At 46.8% G+C, this 15,769-nt stretch overlaps 1 protein-coding gene across 3 annotated transcripts in view; it reads right to left on the bottom strand.

Annotated features, from left to right (window-relative positions):
- The window catches only part of LOC135827718 (uncharacterized), a 150,216-nt gene that overhangs the window by 108,570 nt on the left and 25,877 nt on the right, over positions 1–15,769 (bottom strand). For all 3 annotated transcript variants that reach the window (XM_065340185.1, XM_065340173.1, XM_065340179.1), the window contains exons 18-30: positions 15,240–15,503; positions 13,918–14,088; positions 13,448–13,564; positions 12,808–12,901; positions 11,590–11,864; positions 11,140–11,308; positions 10,821–10,906; positions 10,002–10,140; positions 8,349–8,470; positions 7,573–7,641; positions 2,999–3,097; positions 1,435–1,594; positions 931–984 (exon numbers count right to left, since the gene is read on the bottom strand). In XM_065340185.1, the coding sequence (XP_065196257.1) occupies positions 931–984; positions 1,435–1,594; positions 2,999–3,097; positions 7,573–7,641; positions 8,349–8,470; positions 10,002–10,140; positions 10,821–10,906; positions 11,140–11,308; positions 11,590–11,864; positions 12,808–12,901; positions 13,448–13,564; positions 13,918–14,088; positions 15,240–15,503 (1,819 nt within the window). The remainder of the gene's footprint in view (positions 1–930; positions 985–1,434; positions 1,595–2,998; positions 3,098–7,572; positions 7,642–8,348; positions 8,471–10,001; positions 10,141–10,820; positions 10,907–11,139; positions 11,309–11,589; positions 11,865–12,807; positions 12,902–13,447; positions 13,565–13,917; positions 14,089–15,239; positions 15,504–15,769) is intronic.

The raw sequence follows: 15,769 nt of genomic DNA, 5'->3' as shown, positions 1-15,769 counted from the left end.
GCTAAACACAGAGGTCGCTAAACACAGAGGTCGCTAAACACAGAGGTCGCTAAACACAGAGGTCGCTTAGGGCCTGGTCAGACTGCGGCAAAATCGAAATAATCCTAGGATTATAATCCGAATCTCCATAGTAACTTGCCGCCAGAGCGGCAAAAGCGAGAGTTGACGCTCCAAAAAAAAAGCAAGAACGGACCACGCTTTTCCGCTCCAAACAGGATTTGACGCTGATGCGCCATTGACGCTGATAATCACTGTTTTTTCATCTCGATATCGAGGAGCTAATTGGCCACGGACAACAACAAAACTCATAAAGATGGTTGCAAGGATTGCACTGAAGGTGTTGGCGATCCCCAAGGTGAAGGAATTTGACGTCGTTCGTGGAGATTACCACTTGACGCTCGAAATGAAGTTTGAATTTTCACTCTCCCCACATGTGTAGTGTGATCGCGATTCAAATTCTGGACGCTGTTCTTTTTTCGTCAGGCAACCAAAACTTGCCGCAGTCTGACCAGGCCCTTACACCAGGTTTTACTGTACAAGTACTAGCATTACAAGCATCACATGACTTTCACTGATGAGAGCGGTGTGATCAAAACAACTGTATGACGGAATCAATGTCAGTATATCTAGCATCTGCTATAACTTGGAGCCATGCTGCTGTTTTGCCAGGGATCTGAAGGCAATGGAGCATGAGGACTGTCTTGTGCGAAGTAGAAAGCCGGTCAACACCTGACCACCAACAATCAGTCAGGGCTTGGCTGCATATGTAACACACTGGGGGGGGGGGGGGGGGGGGGGGTGGTGGTAATGTCCTTAGCAATCACCAGAGAACGTGCAGACTAGTACAGCTCTTGACAGCATACACAGCATACACAGCATACACAGCATACACAGCATACACAGCAACATCATGGCTGCCGGGGCTCTTACGCTCTGTGGGGTAGCGGATGAACTCAATTGCCTTCACTATATGCTTCAGGTGTCCTGCACAATAAGAAAACATTGGGCAAAAGTATACAGAGGCAAAGCGCGGCAAAAGTATACAAATTGTCATGTGACCGCAATGCGAGACAAGCACATGTAGATCAACCCTACCTGGTCTCAGAGTCAAACACATGCAAGGGGAACTGGAGCACATACCTCTCAGAGTCAAACACATGCAAGGGGAACTGGAGCACATACCTCTCAGAGTCAAACACATGCAAGGGGAACTGGAGCACATACCTCTCAGAGTCAAACACATGCAAGGGGAACTGGAGCACATACCTCTCGGAGTCAAACACATGCAAGTGGAACTGGAGCACATACCTCTCAGAGTCGAACACATGCAAGGGGAACTGGAGCACATACCTCTCGGAGTCAAACACATGCCAGGGGAACTGGAGCACATACCTCTCAGAGTCAAACACATGCAAGGGGAACTGAAGCACATACCTCGCTTTCTGATACCGATTTCTTCAATTAGTTTCTCCTTAGTCAGCTCCTTGATTCCCTCAATGTTGTCATCTCCTGTGCTCGTGATGTAACTGCGGGATTGGAAATTCTGACTGTACATTGGCAAGCCAATTGCTTTCAGCCAGCTCTCGATACTGTCCTACAAGCCGAAAGAAAACAAGACGACAACAAAAATAAAGCCCTGGATAAAATGAATCACATACTAACTTACTTGGTCCGACTTATTAAAATGTGCGCTTCACTTCAAAACTCAAGCATTTGTACAAATGAGCACCATAACTAAAAAATCAACCCAGAGACGTTAGATAGATAGCTACTGTATCGTCTCTTGGGCTGACCTTCTAGTTTTCATCGCTGCTGGTGTCAATGGGCGCATCTGCAAGTGCGTCACCCTGCAAAACATCGACAGTTTGTTTGTCTCCTTCAAGCTGTGCTGCGCTTCCTTGATTTTTTCAACCAATTGACCCGATTTTGACGATCGCCTTCGCCTCTTCCTCGTGCAGTGCAACTGCCAGAATGGTAGCTGTAGGAGTTTTCACCCGACGTTCCCACGATACCTTCAAATGAGGCGAACAGGTAGACCACCACGCGCCAACAAAATCCCTTCTCATCACCGTGTTCCGCGTACTGACAGTCTGTGTCATACAGTCCGACCGTGCGCGCTCATCCCTGTTGTACGAATCTATGGGCCACTAGTGCACTGTCACTGGAGACGAGACGGAGGTTTCGCATAGGCTCGATGCAACGATGACGCCTTGCGGTTCCGGGAACTCCGCACCATCCACGCACCATATCCGCAAAAAGGTCTTTGTTCGTTTCAGTTTACCAGCCAGTTTCTCGCGTGAGAGGCGACTCCAGGGGTGGTTGTTTATTTCCGTCAGCTTCTCGGCGATCTCTTTTGTGATCTTGATTCGTGGGCCGCCATATCATGGACGACTGCGAGAGACAAACTGGACGACGCGATGCGCGTGCTGCTGCACGAGTTTCTGGATGGTGCGTTCGCTGAAATTCTGCCCAGGAAACAGCCACTGCAGCGATTTCAATCCGCCAGGAGGGAATCAAGAACGATCGCCCAGGAGTTTCTGGTACTCTGTGACAATTCTCCATCACATTGGGATCTTGATATCAGCACCAGGCCTTCTCAGTGTTGCGCGTGAAGCAACAGGAGTCCTCTGGCGACAAAATTTGCACGCGAAATACACGAGTCGCCTAGGAGTTTGAGGCGCTGCCTCCTTTTGAGTTTGAGCCATTCCTTCCTCAATATCATGAATCGACAACTGAAGGACACTGTTAGGTAGCTGAGAAGTTTATTCCGTCCTGAGATGATTTGAATTGGTTTGGTAGGCTTCGGAAACGAAACGCACATTTTAATAAGTCGGACCAAGCAGTACTTGGAAGTACAGTTCTGGCAGTCACATTGTGTCGCTCTCCAGTCTCCACTCAGAGAGCAGCATTCTATTGTCAACTAAAAAAAACATTGTCATACTCAGCTTGCCGTGCAATCATGATGCACGACTATTAGCAGCTCTTGGCAAGGCCTTACGGGTACACCGTGCTCGAACGGCACGGGAGGTAATGCCTTGATATCACGACTGAGATGGGCACGATGCACCGACAGCTCCACTCCCAGCCGTGCCATTTCCTATACCAGCAAACGAAGGCAAAAGTAGCACACAGATCACTAATGTTTGTTGATACAGTGTAGCACCAACAACAGCAGCACACAGATCATTAACAATGTATTATAATGTTGCCACCGAGTCGCAAGGCGGCCACTGCACTGCTGCCACGTCATGTACAACTCTTGTTCACTCGCACCATCACTCCATCAGTCCCTTGATCACTGAGTCATGTGATCAATTTTACAATACATTCGACCCTCTAAATACGGCTACTGTTATCCCCATCGCGTTCAGTGACCATGCAGCAGTTCTCAGTAAACAAAGCACTCACTTTGTGGTTTCACGAATACTCGTTAGGACAGAATTATTAGTTGCACACTCGGCAAGTAAAGGTAAGAAGTGAAAAAGCACAAGAAAAGAACAATGCAAGAACACACGGCGAACGGCAGCCATGTTCTTTAGGTCATCAACCAATGAGCAATCTATATAAACCGGTCGCCGACGAAATTCTAGAATATTCCAGAGCTGTGAACTGTGATTGGTTAATTATGCTAATGTTCTAGAACAATAACACTAGCAGCAGTCATACGGGTAAATATGGGTTTAGCCATACACGACTCATACATTACTCACGAGCGACTCACGGAAAGGGTAATAACATGCAGATACAAAATACGCAAGGAGAGAAAAAATGTAACTAACTGCCCATCTTGGGGTTTGAACCTAGGAATCTGTATCAACACAAGCTCTACAAATAAATACTCTTTTACTGCGAAAAATATACTTTCTATTAAAATGCAACTCCTACATACTGAATGTAGTGCCAAAAAGCGCAACAGCACCATCACTGCTCCCGTTGCCACCGAGTCGCAAGGCGGCCACTGCACTGCTGCCACGTCATGTACAACTCTTGTTCACTCGCACCATCACTCCATCAGTCCCTTGATCACTGAGTCATGTGATCAATTTTACAATACATTCGACCCTCTAAATACGGCTACTGTTATCCCCATCGCGTTCAGTGACCATGCAGCAGTTCTCAGTGAATTTCAACTCAGTCCAATGAAAAGTACTGCAATTTCTGGGCTATGGCGACACTACCGAAACATAAATCATGACCAGTTCAAGGCAGATTTGGTCCAACAGGATTTTCGTGAAATTGACGGAAGCCCAACTGTCATGTGGACTGAGTGGGCCAGCCGCTTTCTACAAGTGTTAGACAGACATGCTCCTCTTGCACCAAGCCCTCGACGCAAGAAAAAATCAGTACCATGGATGAACCGCCAGTTATTACACCTCTTGACCAAGCGCAACCGGCTCCATAGGAGGTGGCTTAGTGATGGAACAGAACATTCCCACTCAGCTTTCAAGGCTGCCAGGCGGGAAGCTACCAGCTATAATAGGCAACAGAAAGAGACCTACTACCAATCCAAGTTTCGAGCCGCGTCTGGCAATACCAAACAGATATGGCACACAATCAAAGAATTGAGTGGTAAACATAGACAATCTCAGCCACCTCAATGTTCTGTTGATGCCATCCGAAACACCCTTGCAGAGATAGTAGAGGACGTCAACCGCCCAGTGCATCTCTCATTTCCCTACGGGCCCGCCTCAAGCACTGATCTGACAGCCTTTGCACCAGTGTCTATTGCCAGAGTGAGGAAGCTCCTCGAACGTTTAAATCCGGCCAAGTCCAGCGGTGATGATGAAATTTCTGCAGCCCTTCTCCGCGCACATGCAGACGTCCTGGCACCATCCCTGACTTTGATCTTTAACAAGTCCCTGAGAGAGGGCATATTTCCTGCCCAGATGAAAAGTGCTAGGATATCGCCATTCTTCAAAGGCGGAGATCCGAGCATGCCAACGAATCATCGGCCAGTGTCCTTGTTATCGATTGCATCCAAAGTGTTGGAAAGGATAGTCCACGAGCAACTCACACGATATCTGGTCCAGAGCAATTTATTCCCGCCAACTCAATTCGGCTACAGATCCCACCACTCTATATCCGACGCACTAGTGCTAGCTGTAGAAGGTATCTGTGAGGCCCGTATGAATAAACTCAACACAGGTGTAGCCTTTGTTGATATGGCAAAGGCATTCGATAAAGTGAAACATCAAACTCTTGTGCAAGATCTGTTCGAACTTGGCATCTGCGACACGGCACTCTGTTGGCTGGTGGATTACCTCTCTGATAGAGAACAGTACGTTCAGGTTGGCCAGACTAGAAGTCTCCCGTGCACCAGTTATTCAGGAGTCCCCCAGGGGTCGGTACTGGGCCCACTGCTATTTATTGCCTATGCCCGCGGCATAGCAGAAGAACTATCGCCGTTTAATGTGGGAGCAATCCAGTTTGCTGATGACATCTCTATACGATGTAGCAGGGAGTCTGCGGAAGCTGTTTCTGCACACCTTTCAGCTGCTGTTCAGCACCTGGCCACCTGGCTGAAGGGCCAAGGTTTAATTCTTTTAAATGAAAGAAAGACACAGATATTGCCTATTCCCCCATCCCCATCTGAAGCACTTGAGCTGCATGTCATTTGTAATGGGCAAACGCTGCCTGTTGTGAAAGCGGCCAAGTATCTTGGCCTACATTTCGACTCAGACATGAGCTGGAAAACCATGACAAGCCATGTTGCACGCCGCGTTGCCGCTAAGATTTGGCTACTAAATCGAAGTGCAGCATGTTTGCCTTTTTCTTGCCGTGTTCAGTTTTTCAGGTCCTTTATATTATCAGAATTTGACTATGCATCTGCTGCTTATGCCCCTTTCTTATCGTCTTATCAGGATAAGCGCCTAAATAGTTTGTTCAAACGTGCAGCTCGCTCGGTGTACAGGGCAGCCCCTTGCACTCACACGGCTCCCTTACTTGAACGCATGAACGCCCATACCCTCAGCATATACACCCGAGTGCACATTCTTGTATTCATTTGGCGCTGCCTGAACAAATTTTCAAGTACTCTGTTTGCAAGCTTTTTCACCCGTAGTCCCTCTCTCCAAACACGAAGAGGGAGCAGCAAGTTACTCGTCATTCCTGTGTCCACCACTGCATCCTCAGCTAAGCGCATTAGCCATGCTGGAGCTATCCAGTGGAAACAGCTCCCAGACACAGCACGCCTCGAAAGAAAGCGCTCCACTTTCAAATTGCTAAGCCTGGCCTTTCTGTTATGCAGTACCCTCAACCCACACACACACACACACACACACACACTCTCTCTCTCTCTCTCTCTCTCTCTCTCTCTCTCTCTCTCTTTCTCTCTCTCTCTCTCCTTTCTTCCCAGTTGCCGTGCTTGTGCCATTTTTTTCTTCTTTTTTTTTCCCCTGCTGCTGTGCTCATATTAGTTATCTAACTTATCTTCTTCTTTGTTCCGTTTGTCCGCTTATTTTTATATATTTTTCTTTTCTCTTATTATCAGTGGGACCATTGTCATTAGGTTTAGGCCTGTTTTGGAAATCCACTCTAAATAAAGCCAAACAACCACAACCACAACAACAACAACAACAACAACAACAACAACAACAACAACAACAACAACAACAACAACAACAACAACAACAACAACAACAACAACCACAACAACCACAACAACCCCCAACAACCCCCAACAACCCCCAACAACCCCCAACAACCCCCAACAACCCCCAACAACCCCCAACAACCCCCAACAACCCCCAACAACCCCCAACAACCCCAACAACCCCAACAACCCCAACAACCCCAACAACCCCAACAACCCCAACAACCCCAACAACCCCAACAACCCCAACAACCCCAACAACCCCAACAACCCCAACAACCCCAACCACAACCCCAACCACAACAACCACAACAACAACAACAACAACAACAACAACAACAACAACAACAACAACAACAACAACAACAACAACAACAACAACAACAACAACAACAACAACAACAACAACAACAACAACAACAACAACAACAACAACAACAACAACAACAACAACAACAACAACAACAACAACAACAACAACAACATGTGTGACAATGGCCAGGTGGTCACGTGATAACGGCCGTACAGTTTTTGGCCATTCGGGGTTTTCCAAAACGAAATTGAAGGATAGTTTTCTCTAAAATGAGGCAATTCAACAGTGTCAAAAGATCAGGGAACCTGAATTGGCATACAGACTATAATTGGCTCTGTGGCTGTTACCGTGTATTTCCTTTTTTCTTGGTGCGCGGTTTAGTCTCCTTTCATTGCTCCTTTACAGGCTGGTCTAAGGTATCTTCTTGGTTTGTTGTGTGACGGGTTTGCTTTCTGTGCACTGTTGTTCTAGCTTCTAGATCCTCATGGCGATAGATAATGCCACGGCCCTTCAATAGCTACATGACGGAGAGCTTTTCGGCACATCTCCATGGTTATGCTCACATGCAGACGCCGTATGCTAAGTATCCTCTCAATACAATGCAATAAAACTATGGACAATCAAAGTTGATCACAAAGTGGAACAAGAATCAAAATAGGTTTCTTACATCTTTAGACATGCCTACAAGAAACATGGCATCATCATATCCCTCCTCCTCAAATCGACCAGCGAGATTCTGAACGAAAGGAGCACACATGAACAGCAACATATTCAAAGCTAACTTTTTGCTGAAATATGATGAAATTCTAGTACTCTTGACTTTGTTCTCATTATGGAATTGAGCCAACTTCATGCTCATGGTAGTAAGTTCATAAAGGGTTAATATGACATAATTTTCAACTTAGGGGTCGTCCGTATTTTTCGAAAAATTAAAAAATCCGTCCTCAGGCAAAAAGGGGGTGGGTGGTCAAGAGTGCTGGCGGAATTTAATTTTTTGATTTTTCGTCCTTTTTTTTTTTTTTTTTTTTTTTTTTTTTTTGCTCCAGTGACTTTTATACAGTCATGTACACTTGTTGCACTGAGCTGACTGTGTACTGTACTGTAGACGTAGTGTAGGATCGATTGTCGCAAACACCAGTATCTACTATGATGACTTTTCACGTAGTTGTAGGACGGTGCATGGCCGTGACCTCGGTAGACCTACTACTCACTGTACTTAGCTACTAGTACTTGACACAGGTGCAGTCAATCAACATGGGGTCAGGAGTTCTTATTAATTTTTCGAGCTGGGCATCGGTAAAAATCAAAAAATTAATGGGAAAAAATGGGGGGTGGGTGGGTGGGTCAGAGACAATTTTGCACGAGGACGGATTTTTTAATTTTTCGAAAATTACGGACGACCCCTTAGTAGCAGGGTACTACTAAGTTATGGCTCAGCCTCACCTCAAGCTTGTACTTGGCCAGAAAGGTGCTGATATGAGTGCGGTCGACTAGCAAGCAAGGCAGAATGGCCTGCTCCGGCTCTCTAGACCGGTCCTGCTGAGACTGCCGACTAGTCTGAGACGCTGTAGGGAACAGCAGAGATTTCACGTGATCAGTGATGGCAGGCGTTGCATTGTTGTTTGCTCGTTAAAGGGGAAGTTAAGGCAAAAATTAAAATTTCACCAGTTGTAGTCTTCGGGGTGCTGAGTCGAATGGTCTTGGTCCGAGAAAGCTGAGACGCTCCCTTCCTACTTGAATCCCAATCGAACTCGCGCACTTCCACCGAAACTGGGTGACTGCGCCCTACGAGATGGGGATTTGTATGCAAAATGTCACTAAAAGCGCCATTTCGTTCTTATAAAAGCACGGATGACCGCGATTGGCCCATGATGTTGTAGTCTTTTGGACGCTGAGTCGACTGGTTTTGGTCCGAAAAGGCTGCGATGCAGCGTTCGCCCCTAATTCCCAATCGAACATGGTTGAACAAGCGGTCACGTGCTCCTGCGTACACCAGTCACCTGGTCACCGTGCCTGCAGGATACAACTTACAGCCTGTTTTGACCTTTTTTGGGTGCAGTCCTGTCACTCGAGTTGAACCTTGGTGTGAAAGTTGTCGCCTGCTGGCGTGGTGACCAGGTGATTTTGGCACCCAGGAGCACGTGACCGCTTCTTCAACCATGTTCGATTGGGAATAAAGGAGGAAGCCTTTTCGGACCAAAACCAGTCGACTCAGCGTCCAAAAGACTACAATATATGGGCCAATCGCGGTCATCCGTGCTTTTATAAGAACGAAATGGCGCTTTTAGTGACATTTTGCATACAAATCCCCATCTAGTAGGGCGCAGTCACCCAGTTTCGGTGGAAGTGCGCGAGTTCGATTGGGATTCAAGTAGGAAGGGAGCGTCTCAGCTTTCTCGGACCAAGACCATTCGACTCAGCACCCCGAAGACTACAACTGGTGAAATTTTAATTTTTGCCTTAACTTCCCCTTTAAAGAACATCAGATTAACATTTAATGACTCTCAAGCCTTCATTTAGATAGGATCGTTATCACTTGTGAGCTACTGATGATGAGTACATGCATGCGTGAATGGCTGCTGTGACGATGTGTTCTCCGCAAGACCAAACCAAGGTTGTAGTGTATTTCCACGGTCACAGGCAAATAAGCCAAATGCCCTCTTGTTGTCAATATGCCACACTCTATTACGTATTGGTTTGCATGCAAAACGAATGTTCGGTGCCACAGGGATGATTTCGGCCTGAAACATCTATATTAAAAAACTGCGGCTTTATCGCCAGAGACTGTGGTCTATACAGCAAACATGCAGCTGGAAAAATCACATGCCGGTACATGCCAAATCAAATTGCACAGCCCTGAACAAACAGCACCTGAGATTGGCACTCTTATTGATCGTCAGCTTCCCCAACTTACTACTATACGATGCCTAGCTTAGCGGGGGGGGGGGGGGGGGGGGGGGGGGGAAACTCAGGGTTGTAACTACATTTTTAAAGCGGTTCCATCTCTGCCTATTGTAAAAGCAGGTTTGGTTTGACGGCTCACAGTTGTGAAGACTGTGATGGGTTACCCCGCTTGTCACGGTGCTTCTTGAATACCTTGTTGTACGCCTGCATGTCCTGTAGATGGTAAGGAAGAAGTAGCTTCACGCAAACTCCTTGTTCTCCCTTCGCGCACACCTTGAGCAGTGGCGCTAGGGTGACTGGCTTCCGGTACGGTAGCTGCAGTTTCCTGGACCTGGAGCAGGAAAACAAACACCCAACACCTTGCTCGTAGGAAATCTTTAAAGCTAAGAGAGAAAAACGAGTGAACAACATCACAGTCACAATGACACCCTAGCAACCTGTCATAGCACAGGAAGTAACAAGCAACATTTAGGATGAATGTTAGCAACTGAGCAATGAGTGTTAGTATGCATGCGCAAGTTAGCAGCCAGGCCTACCTGTGCACACTGTGCAAAGAAAGTGAGCTCATACTCCCCCCCCCCCCCCCCCCAACTGTCCATGTTACGTATCCTGAACTGCAAATGTAGTTGTGAGCATATGCGCTTGTTGACCAAGTATATGCTTTGCCACCCTCCTATCCACTGCTGCTTCAACATTGACACTCGTGCACTACGGTATCCATACTGTCCAACTTCAATGAAGTTTGATCCCTGCTCTTCAAATCAAAAATTGCTTGATTTCATTTGCACTGGTGGACACAAAACCATTTGCGAATCAAAGTTGCTTGGCAACTACGTGTGGAGTTTACCTGTCAGCAGAGTGCAGTGGTGGGAGGATGCCAACACATCACGAACATTTAATCACGTTATCACAAACACCAAAGTATTCGATGACCACAGCTACAAACCGTTTTAAACTGACACAAAAGTAAGTTAAACAACTGGCCATTGCCAAAGAAGTGTTATCACTTACCTCATGAACATGTTCTGCAGCCGTTTCTGGTGCTACGTGCAAGCTGGTAGTACCTGTGGTGGTAGCTGTGACTACGGCTGCATCAACTATCAGGCACCATGGAAAGCACAGAAAATGTCCGCGTAAAGAAGTTTTGTATGCTTTGTTTTAATCATCAAAAGCTTCACATGATGGCCAGTGTCTCTCGGATGTTACGTCTACATCTATGCGGTGCCGTTCAGCAAACCAAGTGATGTGAATGTGGAAAGGGGCATGGCTAATGATTAGTAGTAATGATGGCAACGTCGTCACCACATCATCACACTGCGCAAGCACTTACCAGCTGAGGGTACCTGCTGCTGCTGCTGCTGACCAGTGGCTGCAGGTATCAATGTCGGTTGATTGGCTGGCGGAGGGTGACTAGGCCGAGGCATAGCAGCTTCAACAGCAGCGGTATCAGTGGCAGGTATGCCCCGGTAACCACCGTTGTCGTGGAGTCCACCAAATGTCTAGCACGACACACGGTGAAGAAATCAAGTTTGACCAGGTTCAGCTCCTGCCATTTTCGGCGTGTTGTACATAAACACACAATAGGTACTACGGCCCCTTCCCAGATGATACCGGTAACCTTGAACAGTGTTACCGGTAACCTTGAACAGTGTTGTAATCATACCCAGCCAATTATGCCTCGGTCTGTGATGCCCACTCTGTGTCCTGTGTTCAGGCAACCCTTTTTTTTAAGGCACAGGGAAACAATCTGCATTAGAGCATAGTAACTGATCCCGCTCACCTCACGCAGCCAATTTAAACGGCTCTGTATTGTCTCCTGCCATGTACCAGACCCAGAGGGTCCGCTGGCTGTTTTGGCCTCTCTGGTACCCCAGCTCTGCGAGTCCATGTTGCACAGAGAGTAGACAAACAAGAAGATGTAGCCGGAGGGCAGGCAGAGAAGGTACCATACGCCGTGCACCAGACAGAAGAGTTCGGTGGGATGCACTAAGCCCGCGATCACAAACATTCCTGTCAGCGATCCTAGGTATATTGTCGTGATACCAACCGGAGCACCTACACAAGAAATACACAGAGCCGTAAAACAGAATCTGGAGGAAGTACAATTCTGGCAATACCTACATGTAGATCTGGAGGAAGTACAATTCTGGCAATACCTACATGTACATGTTTTGTACTTGGAATTGTGGAAGTTCCAACGAAAACGGTTTCGAATATCGAAACTGCAGTCGACCTTTTTTGCAACGTTTAAGAGATGGACGGAGGAATCACGGATGCAACTCGCGTGCAGACTTTGACCAGTACCGGCACATTCAAGCAATTACCACACAGGTCAGTTTGCAATGTTTCCAACCGTACTGCATCACAACAAGGTATTTTGACTGCTACAAGCAAAGCATAAGAAATGCATGAACTTCATCTGTTCTCCTGCTGAAATTCGATCACTTGAACAGTTGAAAACGCTACATACAAACTCTACATGGGTTTTTTAAACATGTCTTCTTTGCTTGCCATGTTGGGGTGGCCTTTTTGGGGGTTGGGGTGTTACGATATGAAAGGACTAATCAAAACATATACGCATCGGTGTGTGTGAGAAGACAGCATTACATGAGTCAATTCGGGCGACTTCTGCAGCGCAAGACTCATGAGCCTAAAGGCCGATTCACAATACAACTTTCTGCGACGCGACACGCGATTTGCGACAGTTGCGACAAGAAACTGCCTGTCGCGAGCTGTCGCGAGCTGTCGCAATGCACCTGTCGCAGAAGTTGAAGAAAGTTCAACTTTTGCGACATGCGACACGCGACCTACACAAATGGAGTACAGGTTCGACCCTGGGTGCACGTGCAGTGTACGTGCAGTGCCCGTGCATAGTACTACTTGTCGCAAACATGAAGAATATTGTGAACCGTGTGTCGCTGTCGCAGCTCGTCGCATGTGTCGCAAGTCGCATGTCGCGTCGCAGAAAGTTGTATTGTGAATCGGCCTTCAGGCTTACCAAAGAATGAATTGTGTGTGCAGTTGTACATGACCAGTTCATAGCCGGTATGACAATTATCGCCGGGTGATGGAATGTACGACTCATTCTTCAGCTGCAAAACAATCCACGCGCACACGCCCATGCCACAAATACAACCACAGAATTATTATACAGAAAGAGACAGAACGTGAGGGGCAATACATAACATGGCTAGAACACAGGAGTCTGTGTATAATGCTAGCATAAGTGGGCAGAGGCAACACCTCCCAAAGCCAGAATGCATCCCTGGAGTGCTCTCCAAATAGTCAGTCACAGTGACAATCATACCAAGATACAGCAATGCTCATACAGTTGGACCGCTCTGGCACGAACTGGCCACATTTTCACAAACACAATGATATGCCTTGAGTCAGCCAGACTGACCTTTCCGCATCCATAGGAACTCGGCCACCCAGTTATGAATCAAATGGCAACACAGCAATGAAATGCAATGCAGGCTAGCCACCTATAAGTGACTGATGGAGAACCTTGTAATGTGCATAGCATAGGCAGTAGCTTGGTTACTAGTATGTGGGTAGTGTTCAATTAAAACATACAGCACTGAAGTGCTGGTTGTAATAACTGCATGGGGGCTTTCACTTTCTGCCACTGCACTCACAGGTTCACATATCTTATCGCAATTCTCTGTTCCGGCATCTAGACTTATCTGCCGGAGAACTCCAACGAAGACCGCCACCATCAGAATAGCAAAGATGAACGTCAGAAGCTTGGCAGCCTGCTCGGTACACAGAAATAGAATACACCGGCATCGCTTTTTTTAGTCAACAACTCACAAATTGAAACTCATGGAAGCAAGAGCTGAATAAGACACCAAAATAAAATAGAGAGTGAGAGAGAGAGAGAGAGAGAGAGAGAGAGAGAGAGAGAGAGAGAGAGAGAGAGAGAGAGAGAGAGAGAGAAAGAGAGAGAGAGACATGATCACAAGTGAAGAGGATAAAAGATGACGGATGCCACCAGGCTCCACGTGTCCTGTCACTGGTCAACATCAGCTATGCGCAATGAGCTGCACTGATGGTGTTCACCAACGAGTACGTCATTTTTCGGTGCATCCCGATCCCCAGCTCTTACCGCCATTTCATACTGCTTGAACGAGATGCATATCACACCAAACGCCACCGTGACCAGACTGATGAAAACCAGACTTGCAATGTTGTTCCAACCATACGCATACACTAGGCCACTGGACATCAGTAAGACGATCGTGCCTGGTGAAATGATAGTGCTGAAGATCATCAGAGCCTAAGAAGGAAAGATCAATCCGAAACAAAGCATCACCTTCAAACGAAAGAAAAGCTTAACACGGTCGACTGACAAAGAAATTTTCCTTCCTGGGAATCCGTTCCAAATGCAGTATACAATGGACTCAGTAGGCAGTCAGGTCACTATAGGCAGTCGGGAGTCCAGTATACAGTCTAAATCCTGTAAACAGGCTGATGATGTGCCTGCTAGGCCTCATAAGCAGTCGGATGCCCAGTATGCAGTCTAAGTCCTGAAAACACCTAGACTAGACAAGTTGTGTTATCACAGCTGGGCGGGGTGAAAGAGCGTAAGAAATAAAAAAAAATTCTTACGCTCTTTCAATTTCTTTCTTTTATTCATATAACTTGGCAGGCATGTGTTTACCGCCATATTGCCAGGTGTGTCTTTACCACCATATTTATCAACCATATAACTTAGATCCTTCCAAGTTGGAAGGCTGTTGGAGTGCACATCCAAGACTGTGTGCTAGAGCTGATAGCCAGTTAGTTGTAGAACGTCAGTACCATCCGTCAGTACTGTGCAATGTTATCGCATGAGCTGATTGTTCAGTAAATGGTGGTGTTAGTGGACATTATAGCGTAACTTGCAGTTCTTTGGCCCTTTTATTTTCTATGAATTTTTTATTCACCAGATTTTTCTCCATCTGCTGCTCCTCTACTGTGCAACACCCTAGAATCTGCCACCGCAGTCTTGTCTCTCTTCGTGTAAGGTAACATTTGCCCACCCACCCTCCCCCAGGGCCCATATTTTGCTTTGCCTGTGTTGGTCTGTTGGCATGCTGCAGGCTATGTGCATTGCTCACAGTGTTTCGGTTCACGGCTCACATTAATCCTCACTTTCCCTTCTGGTTGAGTGTGACTGGCAGTGAGACAGGCCACAATATAGTAGAAAGGTTTCTTCGGCCACAAGGTGGTGAGTTTCCCCTTAGCCTGAAGCGGTCGCGGCCAGAAATTTAAAATTTGAAGCCATGAAGAATGTCTGTTCTCGGCCTCAGCCAATCTCGCTGCTCTGTCAACCGAATCTAGCTGGAGTTACAATTGGTCTTTGGCACCGCATTCTAGATAGATGGATGTACTACTGAGAAACCTCATGCCCGTGGCTTTATCTTGGAAAATATCACATTTACTTACCTGATAGAGGATGAACCACCAGCCCACCGAGTCATTGTTCTGTACAATTTTCTTGCTGTGCTCCACACAAAGTCCCAGGTTGGCCAAGGTGCTGGGGATCCAGCGACGCCGCTGCTTGTAGAACTCCTCAAAGTTATCCGGGCAGAATGTGTGATTTTCGGATGCAGCACAGTAGACCAACTGCCAGCCCTTCTCCACCAGCAGTGTGCACAACCATCTGTCTTCGCCCATGTCTTTGGTCAGAAACTCTGTGGCATGCTCTACCTGCCGTTATGAATACAACCGGCCATGTGCATATGATATGAGATGAGAGAGAGAGGGAGACAGACAGACAGAGAGAAAAGAAATGGAGAGAGAGGGAGGGAGAGAGAAATGGTATAAGTTTTCTAGCAACAAACAAGATATATTTTCTTTTTAAGGTCTACATAAGTTAACGAAGGGACGCACAGATCTAAAAAAAAGGAAGGCAAAATCCATGCTTTCTATAACCACGAAAACATTCCTGATGCCCTTAGTAGGATTCCCAAGCT

The sequence above is a fragment of the Sycon ciliatum genome, chromosome 1 (assembly GCF_964019385.1).
Source record: "Sycon ciliatum chromosome 1, ocSycCili1.1, whole genome shotgun sequence".
In the NCBI taxonomy this organism is placed as follows: Eukaryota; Metazoa; Porifera; class Calcarea; order Leucosolenida; family Sycettidae; genus Sycon; species Sycon ciliatum.
Note: the sequence above shows the minus strand (reverse complement) of the source record. Positions and strands in the feature narration are given on the sequence as shown.